The following is a 20,214-nucleotide window of genomic DNA, read 5'->3' as shown; positions in this document are numbered from 1 at the left end:
GCAAATGTTAGTGTAGCATCTGAACCACTGCCTGTGAAGCAATACATATTGCCAATGTTCCGTTACTATGGGTTAAGTAACGTCTCAGGGTAGTTTGTGTTTGTGGTAAGTCATGTACTTACAAAAGTATATGCTTTTAGGGGCTATTTGGTTACTTAAATATATTACCCTTACAAGATATGCAATTCAAAAGTTGCACTTATTATTAAATAAATTGGAACAGTGATTTCACCACATATGAGGACACTTATCTGTACAGTTTTTGTGGAAAGTGGAGTAAAAATATACAGTAGCTTATTTAGAAGTAACCTTATGTTTGTAAGATTATTTGAGCAGAACTGTCTTAACGGTCTGCTTCTTGTCACTATGTTATTTGTTTGAATCATGATCCCTTCAATTCCCACTGCTTAGTATATTGGCACTTTATTAAATAAACGGCAATATGTAACAAGTTTCATTTCTCCACATACCTGTATTCATCATCATGAGTGGCTCAAAACCAACAATATGTCACAATGGTAGACATTTCCCACTTGAATGTTCTTGTAGCTTAAACTTCCCGCATAAGGGATTTCAGAGTTTATTTAAGCGACAATGCACACTCCAGCACAGCATTATAATATACAGTGTACGTGTGTGTATAAAATATATATATATATATATATATATATATATATATATATATATGGTACTTAATTATGTACATCTGCAAATTAATGCACATATCTAATCAGCTAATTATGTGGCAGCAACTCAATGCTTAACTATGCACACATGATGATCAAGAGGTTCAGATGCAGCCAAAACTTATTTATCACATGGTGTTGCAAATATACAGAATTCCAGAGTACCAAGCTTTAAATTAATTATTGGTTTCTACAGTTTACAGTACATGTGTACAATCACTGTGAATCACGCAATTAATCCAAAATCACAGGAAGTAGGCACAAATTAATTAGAAGCGTTATTTTCAAGCAGGGAATGGGGGAGGGCACAGAAAGACCTGCTCTGAGGAACTTATCTTGGGCTTGGCGTCCAACAATTGCAATGGTCAGTTGGTCAGGTATTTCTTATTGATCAAATAGGTTTGTATAATAGCGGTCCCTGTGGAATGAGTATTGCATTGTTTTAAAATAAAAGTCACCTAATATATACAAAGGACATGCAATTTGCGTTTAAGCCTCAAGTCTCTCCATAAATATTACATAATATGTTAAGTGGGCATTAGACAAAACCTTACTAATTTTGTAGTTATTTGTGTAGAATAACATGCAAGGTATAACAAGTATACAATTTTTTTTTACCTTAGGCACTCCCTTTGGAATACATTGTAGTTATTTCAGGTGGCATATGGTCTATGCAGATGTTTTACTAAATATCTATAAAATTGGTAAAAACAAGACCAGTAAAAAGAATATATCTTCATTTTTGGGACGGAGTGCGTTATTCAAAAGGATCGATATTTTAAACAATGTTTATTAATAATCAATAGTATTCAAGTAATCTGCTAAACTACAAACATACTTAATATATAACTGTACAAATTCCTATATTAGAAATAGTGGGACAACTACCAGTAGTTGGTGAGCGTTCCTGGTTTCAAATACTGGCCCACCTTACCTGGGTGGGCAAGTGACAAGTGCACTAATGTATTGGTTTGTACACGTCCTTCTGTAACTTACTAAATACACAGCCGCATCTTTCTTGCTAGACCTCTGCTAGAATTCATCAAAATTGTACAAGTAACTGACATACGATTGACCAATGTTTTTTTAATTGGGGATTGTTGTTTATTTTTATTTGGCCTAAGATATGCTGCAGCTCGGCCATGTACCCTAATAAATCTATCGAGCTTTGCCTAGATCATATAATGACTTTGGTCAAACATCAATTCTTGCCAAAGAGATAAAGTATTCAGTAAAAGTTAAAGGAAGGTATATTTACTAAATATTGTGGGAGGACATGATTTGAGGTTATATGAGGTGGAAAACCTCACAAGGTATAATATACAGATTACCTAAAAAAATAATTTGGGAAAATGAATAATATTGTAAAATGTGTATTTGCTTTTCCAGGAACTCAAGACACAGCAAAATAGTAAATATTTTAAAAATAAGAACAGATCAAGACAATTTAGAGTTAAAAGTTTTATTCATTCAACATCTCACATTACAAATATTTAAAAATTATATGCATACTGGTATAAATAGTCATTTGCAAACTATTTAATAACATTAATTTTTCACTAGCACTTCAACAAATGAACTCTTTAAAAAAGGAACTTGTGTTATATAACTTAATTAGAGTAGAACATACAAAAATATGAACTTAAACGTGAAAATGACTTTAATAAAAAAATGAATTACCTTTATTTAAAATGCTATAATAAATACTACAACCTCCCCATACACAGTAAAAACTATGTGTAAATTCAGCCAAGTGGTACAATTAACTGACATACTTAAATAACTTTTTTTCCTTCTGATAAATGAGCAATACACTGGAAAAGAAGATAACATTAGGGATTAGTAAAAATTAGACACCCACTTGTTAATTATTTCACTTTCAAAAAAATATAACAAAAAGAATCTGATGAAAATTATAAAAACTAATTATGCTTTCAAATTTAAAAATATAAAAAATAAAACAGTTGAATACAATATTGTCCCAATTCTTACAATGTTATCAATCACAGTAGCTTTAAACTCTGAAATATCTGGAGAGGCGCGATTCTCAGAAAGCTTCAAGCTCCCCCAGGACACCAGAAGTTAAAAGAAGGTAACAAAATAACGCCAGTGACCAAAACCTCTTATATTCCATTTTTTTTAAAAAATAATCTCAGTTTTACATTAGTAGAAAGATTGATTTCTGATTCTTTTCTTTAGAAACACCAGCAAGAAAGAGGATTACTAGAACAGTAGAAAACGACATCTTTAAATGCCTGCAATTAAAAACAATGAAGAATTACACTGCAAAGATCTTTCAAAAGTCAGAAATAAGTATTGCACATAACAACTTGAAGTTCAACTCGCCACAAATCATTATCACATTCAAGTTTTAAATCACCTTTTTAACAGAAGGCTAAACTCTTCAAAACTATTTAAAAAAATAAAATAAATTAAAACAAAACAAAACAAAAAAAATAGGGTGAGATCATCAAGTCTTTCCAACAGCATTTATTATAAAATGCCAGTCATTCACTGCAAACGGTTTAACTTGCATTATGCCGAGGTCTGTGTATGGAGAAGTATATACTAGGCCAAAGCATTGGGCAGTGAGGGTTTTCATCACATTAACACAATTAGTAACGTGGTTTTGTTTTACAGTGCAGAAAATAACCACGTTAACACCCCAGGTTGTGATGCTTTAACTGCTTTTCAGCTGAAGGTACCAGCACTGCACTCACTGCTAATGAAGGCTCATTCAGAAGAAAGCAGGTTACAGAAAACCAAAAACTCTTGGCATGTGAAGACGAGGACTTAGGCTATATATCACATGCTTACTCCCAGCTAATAAAACGGAGGTGCCAACTATGGGCTGGAAAGGCGATCAATTATCTACTAGCATACATTATACTAAAGCCATGAATTCATACAATGGCAACTCTGAGTGCAGAGTGACTTCATGGTTCTTTATGTTCTGTAAATTAAAGTGTTACCAAGTCATCTGTAAACACGCTTTTCACACAATAACAACAAGTGAATATTAGTAGAATAACAATATTTGTCCTTATATTAGTCATGCATACTAACATTACACATCTGGAACCAGAAGGTATGGTTTTACTTCTTGAATTTTTTTCCACTTAAAATTAATTTTGTTTTCCAAAACTGCAGACATTTCTGCATTATAAACATCTAACATTAATTTTGTTAATATGTAAAATGGATAAACATTCACCAAAAAAATCTGCAATTATATATATATATATTTATTTTTTTCAATTCTTTAAAAAATGAAAAATATGAAGAAGCAGAATACATTTTCAGTTGTTACTTTACTTTTAAATTTCTATGCTACATTTTTTTTTTTTTTTCATTTTTCCAAGGGACTAAAGACGAGATTAATTTGTCAAGTTCATGCGGTTTCTATTTTTCACCTTTCAAAATTAGATCTAATATTTTTAAATGAAGTAGACACCAAATGTTTGGTGTGGGCTAGAATATTTATAGCCACATGCTTTTGTATCTCTGCAGGTTCTGAAGTAGCATTACCAGTGCACAACATCCATCATTCAAAATGTATGCAGAGCACTGAAATGTATAAAAAGCAGAATATAAGAAAATAAAAATTTATTAAAATTATTTATCTTAAAAAATGAAGTTATATGAAGATCTCTCCGTAATAAAAGTACAAAAAGCTACTCTTTGCAATATGAAAAATTGAGGTATTGCATAAAGAGATATCCCGCCAGTGAAAAGTGGGCCTAAATGCTCACTGCTGGAAACATAAGATATATAAAATTAGTGCATAACAAGTGTACAATATGTGCATGACAAAAATAAGTTAAGCTACAAAAACACTGTACCGAAAGTCAGCAGGTCATGTACAAAAGAGAAATAAAAAGAAAATATTCTTCAAAGCTAGCTTCCAAACAGTGGTCTATTTCTAGAGTTAACCTTTTCTCTGCTGTTGTTGGGGCTACAGCCATTTCCATTCAGTCTCACATTAGTTTACATCTTGGATGCAAATAAGTCTGCAATGCCGGATTTTGCTGTGCAAACTCTTCGCAGTGAAAAGGTTAAATCATTGCCACTGTTTACTGGTAGGAATGGCACTCTAGCACACCCCAAGCTACCTAACCTCAGTTTTAACAGATAAAAGGATTTAAATAAATGGTTTGGAGTTCTGAAAATCCATTAACTAGATGTACACAAGAGCACCCACTATAGAAATTATATTTTTCATTGCAGTACAGGGATTGATTTTACAAGCAGCTCCCTTACCTAGATTTCTTTAACCATCAGCAAATGTCTCTCTGTTGGTATTGATGCACATTAAAATACAAAAAACATGTGTGTTTAGTAATGTTAATGCTGAGGGGAAGGGAGGGACATTTTTTTTCCTGAAGGTCAAATACCCCAATGCTCTACTTTAAACTGGCTCTGATTGTGGAAGGTGACAAAGAAATACGATTATAACAGAGGTGCTTTTCAAGAGTTAAGCAGCAGCACTGAAGCAAGTCTTTGGTTTTCATAACCTATGATGGTGAAATAGCATTGTTAGAAGCAATGCACTTTAATCCATAAAAAGCGTTAACCAATTATGTCTGCAGTGTTTTATATAAACTGGTCAATCATTGGAGCCAGCACCTGCCTCTATATGCATACAGCTAGAATTAACTGTAAGCCTTTTGCAGTCATATTACTAGCTCCCATGACAATTTGAAATCTGCAAGTCATTGCCTTCAAAGCAGCTACTGCAAGAAAAAAAACAAAAACAAAAAAAAAACACATCACAAGAACCTATGCCAAACACTAATAAGTTACTTTGACAGCAAAAAAATGGCATATGTGCCTTGAGTATGCCCTTCAAACTCTGACTATTATGTTCACAAGTATAGCATGTAAAGTTAACCACTCTCCAACACATGGTAGGGGTGGGCATTTTGTAGAATGAACAAATATTTTTGAAGCACTAGGGCTCAAGCCTCAGTAATATTGCCATTTCCTAGTGAATTTAATGGCTCAACTCACAAAATGACTGCTTCTACAGTTTCCAGGTGACACTAAGCACTACTATATCATCTAAGTTTGCTTCCTCAAATTTTGTGTGCAGGTCCTAGTTTTCATTTACTTACATCACCCACCTATTTATCCAAATAACCACACATCTGTGCGATAGGTAGCAGCAAAATCATGTGCATTACATTCACAACATTGCAAAATTGATAAAATGGGTAATTCTGCTTAAATATGTAGGACAGCAATACAATTTGAAAAACAAAATATTAAACCTCAAATTCACTAACTGTATTTTTGTATTTTTATTAACTCGAATTCACTTGAAGACTGTTATACCCTGGGGCTGTCAAAGCTATATGTTGGCTTAGTTACTTGGCTCTTAAGGGGTTAAGGCATCAAAAGATTATTCAGTGGTATAAGCAGCTTAAAGTCTTCAGTGCCAAAAGGGCTTGAAACCTAGGCACTGAAACTTTCATAGTCAAACTCTGTCCAACCTGGTTTAGCATGTAAAGTGTTTAATATTTTAGAACAATTATGATATTCTATAATTCTACCATTTGCTGCTCACCTGCAATAAGCATAGTAGTGAAGAGATTTTAAAGCAACAATAAGAAATATTGCATTGAGTTCCAACCATCATGTGCAAAGCAGTTATGGACATTTTGCCAGATAACAGTACAGTACTATATTATTCTCCAAGCTTCCTGTTTACCCGAATGATACTCCGCAAGATAAGATTTCACTGCACTACGTATAGCCTAGTAGACAAGCAGACAATGCAGGTGTATAAAGTGACTTTATGCTAAGGGAAGCCCTTCTTTAGCCCTTTGCCTGCCAAAGGGCCCTAATACATCAGTATGATTTCATTTGGTAACTGGCATGTGCTGCTACTCTACTCTTAGACAGCAAAGGGGTTACATATGCAAAGAATGGGCTCCTCTGTTACAGTCCAGAATTCTAGACTGACTCACTACAAATGTCTATTTCCACACGTGAGGTATCGTTCAAGTGTTCGGTGTCAAAATGGAGAACAGAAGCTGGCACCTGATATAGGCTTAAGTAAATTAGGACTATAGATATATATTAGGCATCAAAAAATAAAAATCTATACATTTGTTCTTTCGGAGCAGAAATACCTGCCTTCTGTAATTTAACTTTATTTGAGCTTTGGTAGGAGGTTTTTTTTTTTTTGTTTGCTTTTTTTTTGTGGGGGGGGGGGGGGGGGTATAAGGGTTAAATGATATTGAGTATTCACTTTTTTTAATGTCACTGAAAAAAATAAATAAATAAGTGCACTCCCCTCAGTAGTAACTTCACTCAACATTTACATTCTTAAAGAGCTTAAATGCAAATAGCTCACTGTTAAAATACTTCAGAGCTCTAATGACATTTAGCCAGTTCTGTGGTTGTCTACAAAGAAAAAAATAAGCATATATATAGGTAAATATTAGAGGCATCAGCCATTGTTTTAACTTTCTAAAATGGTTAATTTACAACGCTGCACTAACTGTACTCATGCTGTGTGAGAGTGTGTGTGTGTATTTGTCGTGTGTGTGTGTGTGTGTGTGTGTGTGTGTGTGTGTGAGAGAGAGAGGGGGGGGGGGGGGTTTGCAATAGGGAATAGCTAACTTCTACTAAAGGTAAAAAATAAAATAAAAAATAATCCCCAATAAATAGGAAATAAAAAATCTCCCCTAGTAAAAAATAAGCTGTGTCAAACAGACCAATAGTGTTATTGTGGTTGCATGGTTACAGACAGTATTCTTCTGTTACTTTTCATTTAACAATAATTTAATAAAAAAAAATACTCTGGTTTCTTGCTTAGTTTTGTCATTTTAAGCTCTTCTTTGAGTCAAAATAAAAAAACATACATTAATAATAATAATAATAATAATATTAATTAAAATTGTTGCAGTCTCCCTGCTCCCTTGGTTTTCAATGAGGACAGCATGAAACTTGCATGCATCAGTGTGATATTGTTATGAACAAAAAAGGCGTTCCAATACAGTTCTCAATAACACAAGACTTTACAAAATACCTATGGTGTAGGTCATTCTTTCGTTATACTATTGTTAAAATACAGACTACAACAAGAGGACATGCTTTCCTAACGATGGTAGGAGGGAGGGAGGTTAAGAGAACAGAAGAGTGCACTTATTTGGATCCTTGGGAAGGAAGTTAAGCAAAGGGGAGCTCAATTCCAACGGAATGAAATATGCCTTGGGCGATCTCCTCCCTCCTTCACCAGCGGTTTGTGGAACTCCCGGCCAGCACGTGAGTGGATAGCAGCCCAGCAATATTCACAGTAATACTGCAGACAGGTAACGTTAGCACAGAAGAACGGAGCGAACTTGCCACTGCAGCGAGCTCCTTGACACTCATCGCACAGCTGGTCATCCAAGACATATGGCTTCACTTCCACCTGTTTGCACAAAATTAGAGAGCAATTAAAAGCGTAGCAACAGGGAATAAGGTATTTGTGTAATCATTTTATTCATGCTTAGTATTTATAATGCACTATTAAATTTGCAATTGCACCAGTAACAGATACTGGCACATGGCGTAGGGTTAAATATATTTGAACTAAACATAAAAAGAAACCACTTAAGATTGCAATTAATATCCAAGATCATCACACTAGGGAGCACAGAGACAGAGAGAGACAGAGATTTTGTACATTTTTTTTTTTTTTATTTCATTGTATTTTTGCATCTGAAAGCGAGAAACAGAATATTAAAACACACCGATAGTAATTGGAAATCTATTACAAAAATCAATGCAGGATAGAGCAGGTGGAGCATGTCCTGCACTTCAGCAGTCTTCAAGTCAGAATCACAGATGGTACCTCTGCAGCCTTTATGCTCTATAATCTATGTGCTTTCTTAATTATACAACTACTGTGAGACAATCTGCAGCACTTGCATCTTATGGCTCTTTAATCACTGAATGGGCTTCATAAATAGTAGAATGTGACGCAGTGTACTATGGATATGATATGGTTAAATAACCCTCATCCAGTATGCACACTGTGTACAACACGTACAACCACTCACCCGCTTATCAATTTCTCCATGCTGCAGTTGAACGAAGCGGGCGCTGATAGCAGCTATGTAACTCTGTTGATTGGAAAAGGCAACTCGCCCAGCTCCTTTCGGGTATTTTAGCTCAGGATCTGTGTCTATGCCAGCATAGCATACTCCTCCATATAGGCGGTCCATTATCATCGCTAACTCCACTGTAAAAAGTAAACACAAAATGCAGAAAACCCTGAATATATTTTATTTAATAATATACATAAATTGCCTAAAAGCTGAATTCATTACAAGGTCAATTTTCTTCTGCAGTAGTTATTGTAGAACAGCAATTAACAATTCAATAAAACTTGACAAAAATTATGGCTTGTGCATGTGGGACAACCAAACAGATTACGTGGAAGATCGTAATCCAGAAGATGGGATTGAAGGTGAAGTCTGTGCAATGTAATTGTATGATTACAGTAGTAAGGGGCCGATTCAATTCTGCCACGAATAACGTGGCGCTATCAGTATTACTGTTATTATGTTTAAAACTGCGCATAATTACCCTTAATATGGTAATTTCAACAATGGATTTTTACTCGCGCCTCCCAGGTTAAAATTACCGTATTAACGGTAATACTGTTAACGCCGCGTTATTCGCAGAATTGAATCGGCCCCTAACAATTCTATAACTTAACTACAAATGCACTGCAAATGTCACTCATGTCAGATAAAAAAATGTGGTATGTAAAATGTCCATTAATTTTTTGACTCAAAATCTGATTAAAAATGATTGAATTTAAAATGCTAGGATGAGTACATGCGTCTCTGAACTGTATACGGTATAGAAATGAAACCACTCGTGAAAATAAATAAAATATATATGTTTGAACAGCTTTAGACGTGAAACACTATCCAAATATGACACTATCCCCTCTCTAACTGACACAATTGCTACAGGGGTCTGGTGCCTGGGACCCTCGCTATTAGTGACAGATTCACAACGCGGGTGATTCAGTAATGGTCATATTGTCCTGCTGCAGGAGATGGAGTCTCAGTGCTCTTAACATATCTCACTATGTCCTTGTCTCCATAATGCTGACTGAGCTCTTTTTTAAAAAGTAAAAGGCCAGTGGCAAATTAAAACTACTACTATATCCCATACTTGCCAACTCTCCCGGAATGTCCGGGAGACTCCCGCATTTTGCGAGAGTCTCCCGGACTCCCGGGCGAGTGTGGCAATCTCCCGAATTCTGCCCACTTCACTAGGAAGTGCCCACTTCCTAGTGAAGTGGGCAGAATTAGATCCCAAACGCCGCGATTCCCGATGAATCGCGGCGTTTAGCCCCGCCCCCCGCTGTCAAATGACGCAATTTGCGTCATGACGTCACAGGGGGCGGGGCCGAAATGACGCGATTTTGGCCGCCCCGCCCCCTCACGCCCCCCTCCACTGGCTGGCTCCCGGAAGAGAGCTGAAGAAAGTAGGTAAGTATGCTATATCCTCTGTGGGTCACTTATTGATATACATTGCAATACTCATACATCAAATAATAGCAGTAAAAAGGTGCAAAGTTCACTGAAATATGTAACCAAAACCTCACTATCTCTTGCAAAAGTAAGCATGAATCAGAAAGATCTAGGGTAACACCGATGCCTTGGCCCAGTGCTACTGTCCAAAACATCCCTATAATAGGGAAAGATGTTGAACATAGGGGGGAAAAAAACCTTCCCAGAAATACATCTCCATTTAGTAAGTTCTTGAAACTGTTACATATATATCTCTTCATGTGAAATACTGGCCACATTTCGTAGATGATAAAACATTTTGTTACTTTGGGGAGCACCTGGCGATTCACCCATTGCATTCTAAGGGCAGTTTAACAATAAACTGCATAGCTTTGGCATCTACATTTACCAGTTTGGAGTGTAACCCTCTTTAAAGTTCCATAAAGCACATTAAAGCCTTCTGTCACAAGGTCCCATTGTTTTAAGAAATTAAATGGATCGATTTCCACTTTAAATTAATCATGGAACGTCAGAAATAAAATACTCTAATAAAATATTTAAAATGTGAAGTTCAATGCACGGCTATATATTTTCTCATCTGCGTTGTCTTTGTGACCCAGATGATTTATTGAAGCGCACATACAACCAGGATCCTGCATCTTTCTCTCCTCTCAGTGCGCAGTAAAGTTTCCCGTTCAAGAAACTGCTTAAATCAAAATAACAGGCTGAAAGTAAAGTATAAGTGACTAAATAGCTTTTTCTATGTGAAAAAATAAATCTATTTACATTAAACAATTATGTTCCACAGAAAAGTTAAAGCACTTGTACAACAAAAACATACCAGCCCGCAGAGGCCGTGGGACACCACCAACAAAAATAGTTTTCCGAGGATCAAGAGGCTGTGAGCCATCCATCACAAAGTCACTGTCACTGAGGTTCCAGGGCCGGATCTGAACCTGTGGAACAACATATTAAAGCTCCATAAATTGATAATTGAAGTCATTTTTGTAGCTGTAGTGAAAAAGGTTAAAAGTATTTACACACAAAAAGGCTATGATTTTCTGAACACCAAGAACCTAAAGTTTTACATGAACACAGATTTTCTACGTAAATTTTAACACTCTTCCCACTAGAAATCTTAAGTATGAATAATGTCTTCTACTCAGGTATATTTGAGTAAATTAAAATGTAGTCACATTTAATGCCTATGGCTAGACACATGCATTTGAATATTTATGTTCCTATAAAGTGATGACTAGTGTACTGTCCAGGTAGGACAAGATGTGACTTTAAGCCCTATAGTAGGGATTGCAAAACAAGAACAAAACAAGATTGTGCTCTGCTTGAATTTGGTGCCAGGTGAGCAGTTCAATCCTTGCAGTTACATGATTAATTCATCAGCAGCAGCTATTTATAGAATGTCACTAATTCTACAGCGCTGTATAGAGAACTCACATCAGTCCCTGCCCCATTGGACCTTAGTCTAAATTCTGTAACATACACATACAGAGACAGACTAAGGTCAATTTAATAGCAGTCAATTAAGCTACTAGTATGTTTTTGGACTAATTGTTAGCAACCAGTGAGGAAGAGCCTTAATTGAAAAGTACACCTCTCTCCATGCATTGAGTTTCCTGTGCCGTTGTGGTGGAAGGCCTATACACAAACACAAAATTAATTTTCACATGTAGTTGCTGGGAATCATTTTCTCCACCCAAGTACTATACAGTTTTTCAGGGCACATAGTGCTTGCTTTCCTCTCAGAAGATACTGCATGGTTAAAGCAGAGAAACAGAAGGAAGACTGCTTCAGACAGAGTTTACGGAATACTGTTGCCACATCTCATTGCCTGATTCCTGTACATTTGCTACAGGGGTGAAGTGCTGAATAGGTGGTGTATTACAAGGTGGCCTGGATATGTTTAATCATCCCAGCTTTATTATGTGGTGGAATTATTAGTCTTGAACTGTCAGCATCAATGGACCCCGATTGTGGGCTATTTATCTGGATCTTTTTTAGAGACTACATGTGTCATGGCAATTTTCAGGTGACAATAGACTTATCAGAATTATACATCTATCGTTGCAATATGGTGGACTGTATCTATCAATGGCATGTGCACACATGGAATTGAGAGCAAAAGTAGTTCATATCTACTGAATAAAATATTAGATAGAGAGATTCTATAACTTAGAGTTAACGTAATAAGCTTGTATTTAAAAGATTTAATATTGAATTATCTATGCAATAGTTTTCTTCATTGGTTCCATATAGTTGGGAACTTGGAAAGTAGCTTGTAACATTATTTTAAAACTGTGAATTGTTTTTTTTTTTTATTGTAGCTACATTTGGTGCCTGAATTTTTTCAGGGATGTTTTCTCTTCTGATGCTTCTATTACCATATTTCTTTTGGTGGCATATTGAAATACATACATTTTTTTCCTTTATGGGAGTCCAATACTGTCCTTAAATACTTTCATACAATTAGTTCAAGATATTTTTTTTCCTCCCATATATTTTCCCCCAATTTTTAATAGGATGTGTTTACAGTGAATACATAAACTTGCATGTCTATTCTCCAACAGTAGAGGGTCTTGTGCGGAAATCTACATGAATCTAATAAGAGACTTTCCCTCCTATGGTACAACATGGGGGTCATCATCATCAACATTTATTTATATAGCGCCAGCAGATTCTGTAGCGCTTTACAATTGGGAACAAACAGTAAAAAAACAATACTGGGTAATACATACATACAGAGAGATAAGAGGGCCCTGCTTGCAAGCTTAGAATCTATGGGACAATAGTTTGATACACAAGGTAAGCGCTACATCATACTGAATATTCGTCCAGCTAGAATGCAAAGGTTACAAAGTATTTAGTGGGCTGTATGATCAGTCACACAACTATGTTGCTCAGAGGGATGTTGTCTTGCGTTAGCTGTGTAGAGGGTGGTAATAGGGTAACCAAGGAAGATTAAGAAGGTGGTAGAGGAATATTATAAGCCTTTCTAAAGAGTTGGGTTTTAAGAGAACGCTTGAAGGTTTGAAGACTAGAGGAAAGTCTTACTGTGCAAGGAAGGGAATTCCATAAAATGGGTGCAGCCCGAAAAAAGTCCTGTAACCAGGAATGGGAGGAGGTGATGAGTGGAAGAGAGATGCAGATCTTGAGCAAGAACAGAGGTGTTGTGTTGGGAGATATTTTGAGACAAGTGAGGAGATGTATGTAGGTGCAATTTTGTTGATGACCTTGTATGCGAGTAGATGAATTTTATATTTGATTTGTTGAAAAACAGGCAACCAATGTAGAGAATGACAGATTGACTAAGCAGACTAAAAACAATTTGCAAGGAAAATCAATCTAGCCGCTGCGTGAAAAATAGATTGTAGGGGCTGGAGTCTGATTTTGAATAGACCAGTAAGGAAGGAATTTTAGTCGATTCGGGAGATGAGTGCATGAATTAAAGTTTTTGCAGTGTCTTACGTGAAAATATGTATGTATTCTGGAAATGTTATATTTAGATGTATGCAGCATGATGTTAATATAGAGTTGATGTGGGGAACAAAGGATAGTTGCGAGTCAAGGATTACACCTAGGCAGCGAGCTTGCAGGGTGGGATTTATGGTTATGTTGTCAACAGAAATAGAAATGTCAGGCAGGAAGCTTCTATTGTTGGGTGGAAATATTATTAATTCTGCTTTTGAAAGAATGAGTTTGAGTTGGCGAGAGGACATCCCAGATGAAATGGCAGTAAGACAGTCAGTAACGCAAGACAACACAGATGAGAGATCAGGAGAGGATAGATAAATTTGTCTATCATCCACATAGAGATAGTGAAATCCAAAGAAGCTTATTAGTTTTTCAAGAGAAGCAGTGTAGATAGAGAATAGCAGAGGACCTAGGACTGAGACTTGTGGTACTCCAAATGATAAAGGAAGCGGACGGAGGTTATTCCATAGAAATTAACACTGAAACAGCGATTAGATAGGTAGGATGAGAACCAGGATAGGACAATGTCTTGAAGACCTAGGGATTGTAGCATCTGTATGAGGAGAGAGTGGTCGATAGTGTTGAATGCAGCAGAGAGATCCAGGAGAATTAGAAGAGAGCAATCACCTTTAGTTTTAGCTGTGATCAGATCATGACAACCTTGATCAGTGCAGTCTGTGGACTGTTGAGAGCGAAAGCCTGATTGAAGAGTATCCAATAGGTTGTTTGCAGAAAGAAAACGTGTGAGGCGAGTGTAGGCAATTCTCTCAAGAAGTTTGGAAGGGCAGGGGAGCTGAGAGATGGGGCAGTAATTTGACAGAGAGTTTGGGTCAGAATTTAGTTTTTTTTTTAAAATAGGAGCAATCACTGCGTGCTTAAATAGTGATGGAAAGATACCAGTAGAGAGAAATAAATTACAGATTTTAGTTCGAAGAATGAGCACACGAGACAAGGACCTACCAATCTGTGAGGGTATGTCAGCAATAGAACAGGAGGTAGAGTAGAAGAATAAGAAGCGAGTATAAACTTCTTCATTTGTGGGATCAAATGAAAATAGAGTGTCAGAGGATGCTGGGAAGGAACTGAGCCGATTGCTAGTCAAGGAGATTATATTATTTCAATTCGGATCTTATCAATCTTGTCTTCGAAATAGGAAGCAAGATCCTGGGTACTGATGGTAGTTGGAGGGTTTGGGGTGGGAGGATTGAGAAGAAATTTAAATGTGTTATAAAGGCATTTGGGGTTAGAAGCCTAAACATAGATGAGAGATTGGAAGTATGCTTGTTTAGCAGTGTCCAGAGCATTTCGATAGCAGTGGTAGATAGCAGTATATGCACTGAAATCATTAGAGGTACAAGATTTACGCCAATGACGTTCAACTTTACGAGAAAGTTTTTGAAGATTTCGTGTTACTTTCGTGTGCCATGGTTGACAACGACATGAAAGGAAATAAAGAAAATTAATTTAGCAAACACTGGTATTCAGAAGGAAAATAGCAACAAAAGCGGGAATTAAAAGAATTATCTAGTTCTAATGTACTGTGCAATCAAAAGTAGCAGAGTAAAGATTCAGCACATGTAGATTATTTCTAGAGGTCTTCAATTGTAGTTCAATGTTTGTTCAACTGTCTTGTTTAACTGTATTTTCTAAACACTTTGTGAGAAAAACACTTAGGGCTAGATTTACTAAGCTGCGGGTTTGAAAAAGTGGGGATGTTGCCTATAGCAACCAATCAGATTCTAGCTGTCATTTTGTAGAAGGTACTAAATAAATGACAGCTAGAATCTGATTGGTTGCTATAGGCAACATCCCCACTTTTTCAAACCCGCCGCTCAGTAAATCTAGCCCTTAGTGTAGAAAACACACGTCAACCCCCATATACGATGTCTCCCCCAGGGTCACTACATGATCAGGAAATAGACCTCTGCATCATGTACACAGCACGTGGATTTAACTGCTAGGAATTCAATTACATGGCAGATGTAGTGAACCAAGGGTTGTCAGTGATAGCCATCCAGGTTTGCACTAGATCTATAACCAGATCTTATTAGAACCAAAATCTATATACTGTGATTGGTGAGCGGTAAAACCGGTTGCATTTAACTGCGCTATCGTGCTTTGCATGTAGCTCACCATTGGATAACAAAAAAAAAATCCAATTTAAAGTACTATTTTATAGGGTTAATAATACATGAAATGCATGTAGAGTGCCTAATAATCTGGTCCACAATACAATCAGGACTAGGAAAGTAACAAGGAGGCATGTGCTGGAGGAAAGCGTTGGTGGATTTTGCAGGACGGAATAGACTGCAACCCCAATGGCTAGCTTACATGTTCCAAACATTTTGGTAGACAAAGATGGGAAGCAAATTCAATTTCCTATGTTGTTCTTTAGAACACGGCCCGTGCATTATTACCATTACTACGGTAAGTTATACGTGAATTTTTGCTCTGGGCTCACAGAGCTGTGAGAAAAAAAAAGTTAAAGAAATTATCGTAGTAACGGTAACAATTTGTAGCAATTATCGTAGTCAACTCCGTTCGTTGTTCTAAAGAACGCAGGGAATTGAATCTGCCCCTAAGAGTTAACTTTGAACAACATGCTGGCATTACCATAAAGCGAAACACAATGACCGGTCATTCTCAGCGGTTATTGTGACGGTCTTATTTTTCTGTGTGTTGAGTAAAGCATTTTTGGAAATGAGAAATGTATTAATCTACAAAAAGTAGCACCATTACACAAAATTTTACTGCGCCTCTCTTTAAAACAAAGACTTTAGTCATTTGCTTAATTTTAATGGTAAACAATCACAGCACCTTCTGATTTAGATATGAACATATGGCATTGTATGCTACTGAAATTCAAATACAACAGAAACAGCCATTTTCACCACCTGCAGACAAAAGATAAAGGTCTAATGCTTTTCATATATATTACACAGCAGGTATTACTGCTAATAAGCTTATCACAACCAGAGCAGATTTTAAAAGCTGGCCTCATTCTAAAGCGGAGGAGCTTGTGAAGTGCACTTGAAGTTGTCAAGCAGAGTACAAGACAGGGCGTTCCAATGGGTTAAAGCTTTCAAGTTGTTATGTAAACACTGGAGGTGCTTCAATGAAGATTTCTTTTGTAAGCTTAGCCATTTAGGTGGTACTAGTACTTTAACTGACCATGCACAAATATCTACAAAGAGAAATTACAACATCTTATATAAAGATACTCACAGGCTTGTCTTTAATGGTAGGGCTTGACACACACAGGTAGAGCTTACTATCCTCTTCAATGCAAGCATCAATCAAAGCCTGCACAGAACTTTCGTCTTGGAATAGCAAGAATGCATATCCTGGATTCAAAATAAGAATATAGTTTAAAATCCAAGACAAGCTTAAATAATGGTCATAAAAAGGACTGAAGTTGAACCTTAAGATTAAATGAAAACCACCATCATCACAATAGTGTATTTAGGTATACATAGTGGCCTAGCCTATACTAGGTTTGTATCCCTTCCCTCTACACTGTACAAGTAAAATGTTCAAGGACAAAACAGTGTTTGTAATAAATTGCAAACCCACAGCACTGCAGTTATAGTATAACATAATTTGTGTTACCAGATTGCTGGAGACATTTTGCTCCATCTCCCCCAATTCTATAATTCTGTTTAACAGATTATGAAAGTATATATTAACAGCCTTTCGCAGCTGTGACGGATTCTTATACTGGATTTGTTATAGTAACGAAGATACCGTAGCGGGAAAGATCAGATGCAGTAAGTTTAATAAAAAACTATTGTAGGATTGAAGGAGAGGGTTTTCTCTTCTAATCAGCAACCAGCTATAAGGAAATAGTATTGGAAAGGAAGGGGATAAAATCATATCTGAAGTTAAAAATACAAATATTTTTATATTATTTCCCCAATCAAAAGGTTTTATGCAGGTAATAAAAATATTGGACACAAGGGTGGATATTGGTTTGTGTTGTATTTTAAACAGTAGATATTGTTCGGCTCCCAAATTGTACAAAGAGGGTAAAATTCCATTAATCTTGAACAGCATGGTACCTTATCAATAACACTACCCTACATGCAAAATATAACATTACCTACATCAAATTCATATAAATGCAGACATTCTATTTGAATTTGGTCATCAACTGTACAAAATGTAGTTCGCTATTACTGGTTATTTTACCAGTATTTAATGTCATCAATCAATCTTAATGTCATCAATCTGGTAACAATAGGGCATTTTAAAAGTCAATCTAAGATTAATATGATATTGATAGGTAGACTTGTCATCAATTTTTCCATGATGGATGAGGAGCAGAGTATAATATATATAAGCCTAGCAGCGTGTGTTAGTGTGTGTGTGGAAAAAACTATTTTCTCAGAAAGGGCTCATCCAATTGATCTGAAATTTGGTATACTGACATTTTTTGACAAAAAAAATTATAATCGTGAAGTCCGTTAACTTCCATCATCCCCCCTTCCCCCTGTGGGAGGGGTAGTAAAGGCTAAATTTACGAGTTGAGGGCTCAAACTCTTGACCGTGTGGGTATTTATTTACCAGAGCCTGTGTTTGGTCATGGACAATTGTATGTCGCATTTTCACGAGTACGGAGAAGCAGTGATGTGAAAGTGCAGGTTATGAATACTGCCCTTCAAGGAAGACTGATTGAGCACAGCGATAAGATGTTTAGCAGAAATGTTGTGTAGCGAGAGGTTTTAGAACAGTAAGACGATGGAGATTAAGGATGTGACGATGAGGATGAAGGATGAGGTGATGGAGAAGAATGACAAGGTGGTGACGTGTGGACAAAACAAAGTTAAAAAAAGGGGGCTTACGTTCGGAAGTAACGCTCTTCCCCTGAGGAGGCCTGGCCTAGCCCCAAATGCATGACAAGAACCTTTTTAACACCTTAAGTAGCTTGATTTGACTAGAATGCATGAGTATCATGTACGGGTTACCTTGTATGTAATATATGCTTTATACAATGAATACATCACATATAAATCAACATTTATTCAAATAATAGGACATCACCATTGTGTATTATGTAAATTACAATACCTTTGGGAGGAAAATAAGATTTGCTTTCTGCTTTGTGTGGCCAATCCACAATCAAAGGACCAAACCGACGAAAACTAGCAGTGATTTCATCTGAAATAATAACAGAAAATAGCAGACACATTAGTTAGTAAAATAACCTAGTAATATATTGTTTTCTGTCTAGCTTAATGTAAACATGTAAAATACCTATGGATGAAAAGAACCCCAGTATAGTGAAAATAGACACATCATGACTATTTTTAACGGCTGTGGCTCCTGAGATTAATCCAAACAGCACATATTCCCTGGCTTCTTAGTCTTATTTTAAGGACTTCTATATGCTACATAAATCTCATTATTACTTTTAGCAATGAAAACATTTAAATACTCACCAATATGACTATAAAGAACATGCAGAACCAAAATTAAATCTGCTACATACATACATACATACACACACACACACACACACAGTATATCAGAAAAAATTACCAGGTCTATATGCTAGGTAATTCCTATTTATTAGACACCAATCCCCAGAGTGTGAAAAGCAGCCCTGGTCTATGTCTAAGCACGGATTAAACAGCTTTAAATTAGTCTTAATAGCAAACTATTAAAAGCAATACAGAAGTACTGGCTGAGGAGAGGCAGAATGTGTCTCCTTGTCTCAGTATCCAAAAATGGCCGCCATCCATGCCAGAAAGCTGAGAAGGAGGGGGAGGAAGTTCCGCCTGCAGTCCAACTCCTAATATGGCTGCCACCATGAATCGCTGATCAGCGCATCTATTGTATGGCTGTCGGGTCTCTATGCACCATCGCAGGAATAAATGTGCCCAGGCTGCGTGTGCTGCTAGCGAACTACTCGCCTCTTAATGAGTGTGACCCCGCTGATCGTTTTCTACGGGGAGGGGGGGCATGCCGGCAGGTCTGTCGTGTCGGGGAAGGCTGATACAGCTTCACTCCTGCCAGACTAGCAACACATGAATGTGGCCGTCCTTGCACTACGGTGCCTCTAAATAAATGCTGCCTCTATGGCAGGCTTACATTAAGTCCCTCTGTTGCTCGTTAATCTAGGGGAAGGACAGGCAGCCAGCAATGGTGCGAGGAGTGAGTGAGCTCACGCTGCTGCTCCCTCCTCCGCAGGGACCCAGAGTGAAGGAAGCTGACAGGCTATTCAGTCCTCTGGGTTTGGAGATGGATCCCCGCCCTGCACCTGTAAAGGAAAGTAAAATAAAAACATGAGATTCTAAAACTAATTAAAGTATAGGCAGGAGCCTATACCTACGTAACCTATCTCCTAGGCACTTAGAAAAAAACTGAGGTATCTGCAGGAGAGGAAAGGCATAGTAGGGGAGGAGTGTGTACCTACTATACCCAAATGTCTCGCAGTGACAGGAAAGAGAAACTGGATTTTTTTTTGTGTGTGTGGGGGGGGGGGGGGGGGGGAGTATTCTGTATCTTTAAAATATATG

At 36.9% G+C, this 20,214-nt stretch overlaps 1 protein-coding gene across 3 annotated transcripts in view; it reads right to left on the bottom strand.

Annotated features, from left to right (window-relative positions):
• Window positions 1-2,167: 2,167 nt before the first annotated feature.
• CPEB4 (cytoplasmic polyadenylation element binding protein 4) overlaps window positions 2,168-20,214 on the bottom strand; it is a 71,986-nt gene continuing 53,939 nt past the window's right edge. For all 3 annotated transcript variants that reach the window (XM_075209639.1, XM_075209640.1, XM_075209641.1), the window contains 5 exons: window positions 18,764-18,853; window positions 16,922-17,040; window positions 11,049-11,163; window positions 8,738-8,919; window positions 2,168-8,106 (listed from right to left, as the gene is read on the bottom strand). In XM_075209639.1, coding sequence (XP_075065740.1) covers window positions 7,879-8,106; window positions 8,738-8,919; window positions 11,049-11,163; window positions 16,922-17,040; window positions 18,764-18,853 — 734 coding nt within the window. In that variant the 3' untranslated portion in view covers window positions 2,168-7,878. The remainder of the gene's footprint in view (window positions 8,107-8,737; window positions 8,920-11,048; window positions 11,164-16,921; window positions 17,041-18,763; window positions 18,854-20,214) is intronic.

Source organism: Mixophyes fleayi, chromosome 4, assembly GCF_038048845.1.
Source record: "Mixophyes fleayi isolate aMixFle1 chromosome 4, aMixFle1.hap1, whole genome shotgun sequence".
NCBI lineage: Eukaryota > Metazoa > Chordata > Amphibia > Anura > Limnodynastidae > Mixophyes > Mixophyes fleayi.
Note: the sequence above shows the minus strand (reverse complement) of the source record. Positions and strands in the feature narration are given on the sequence as shown.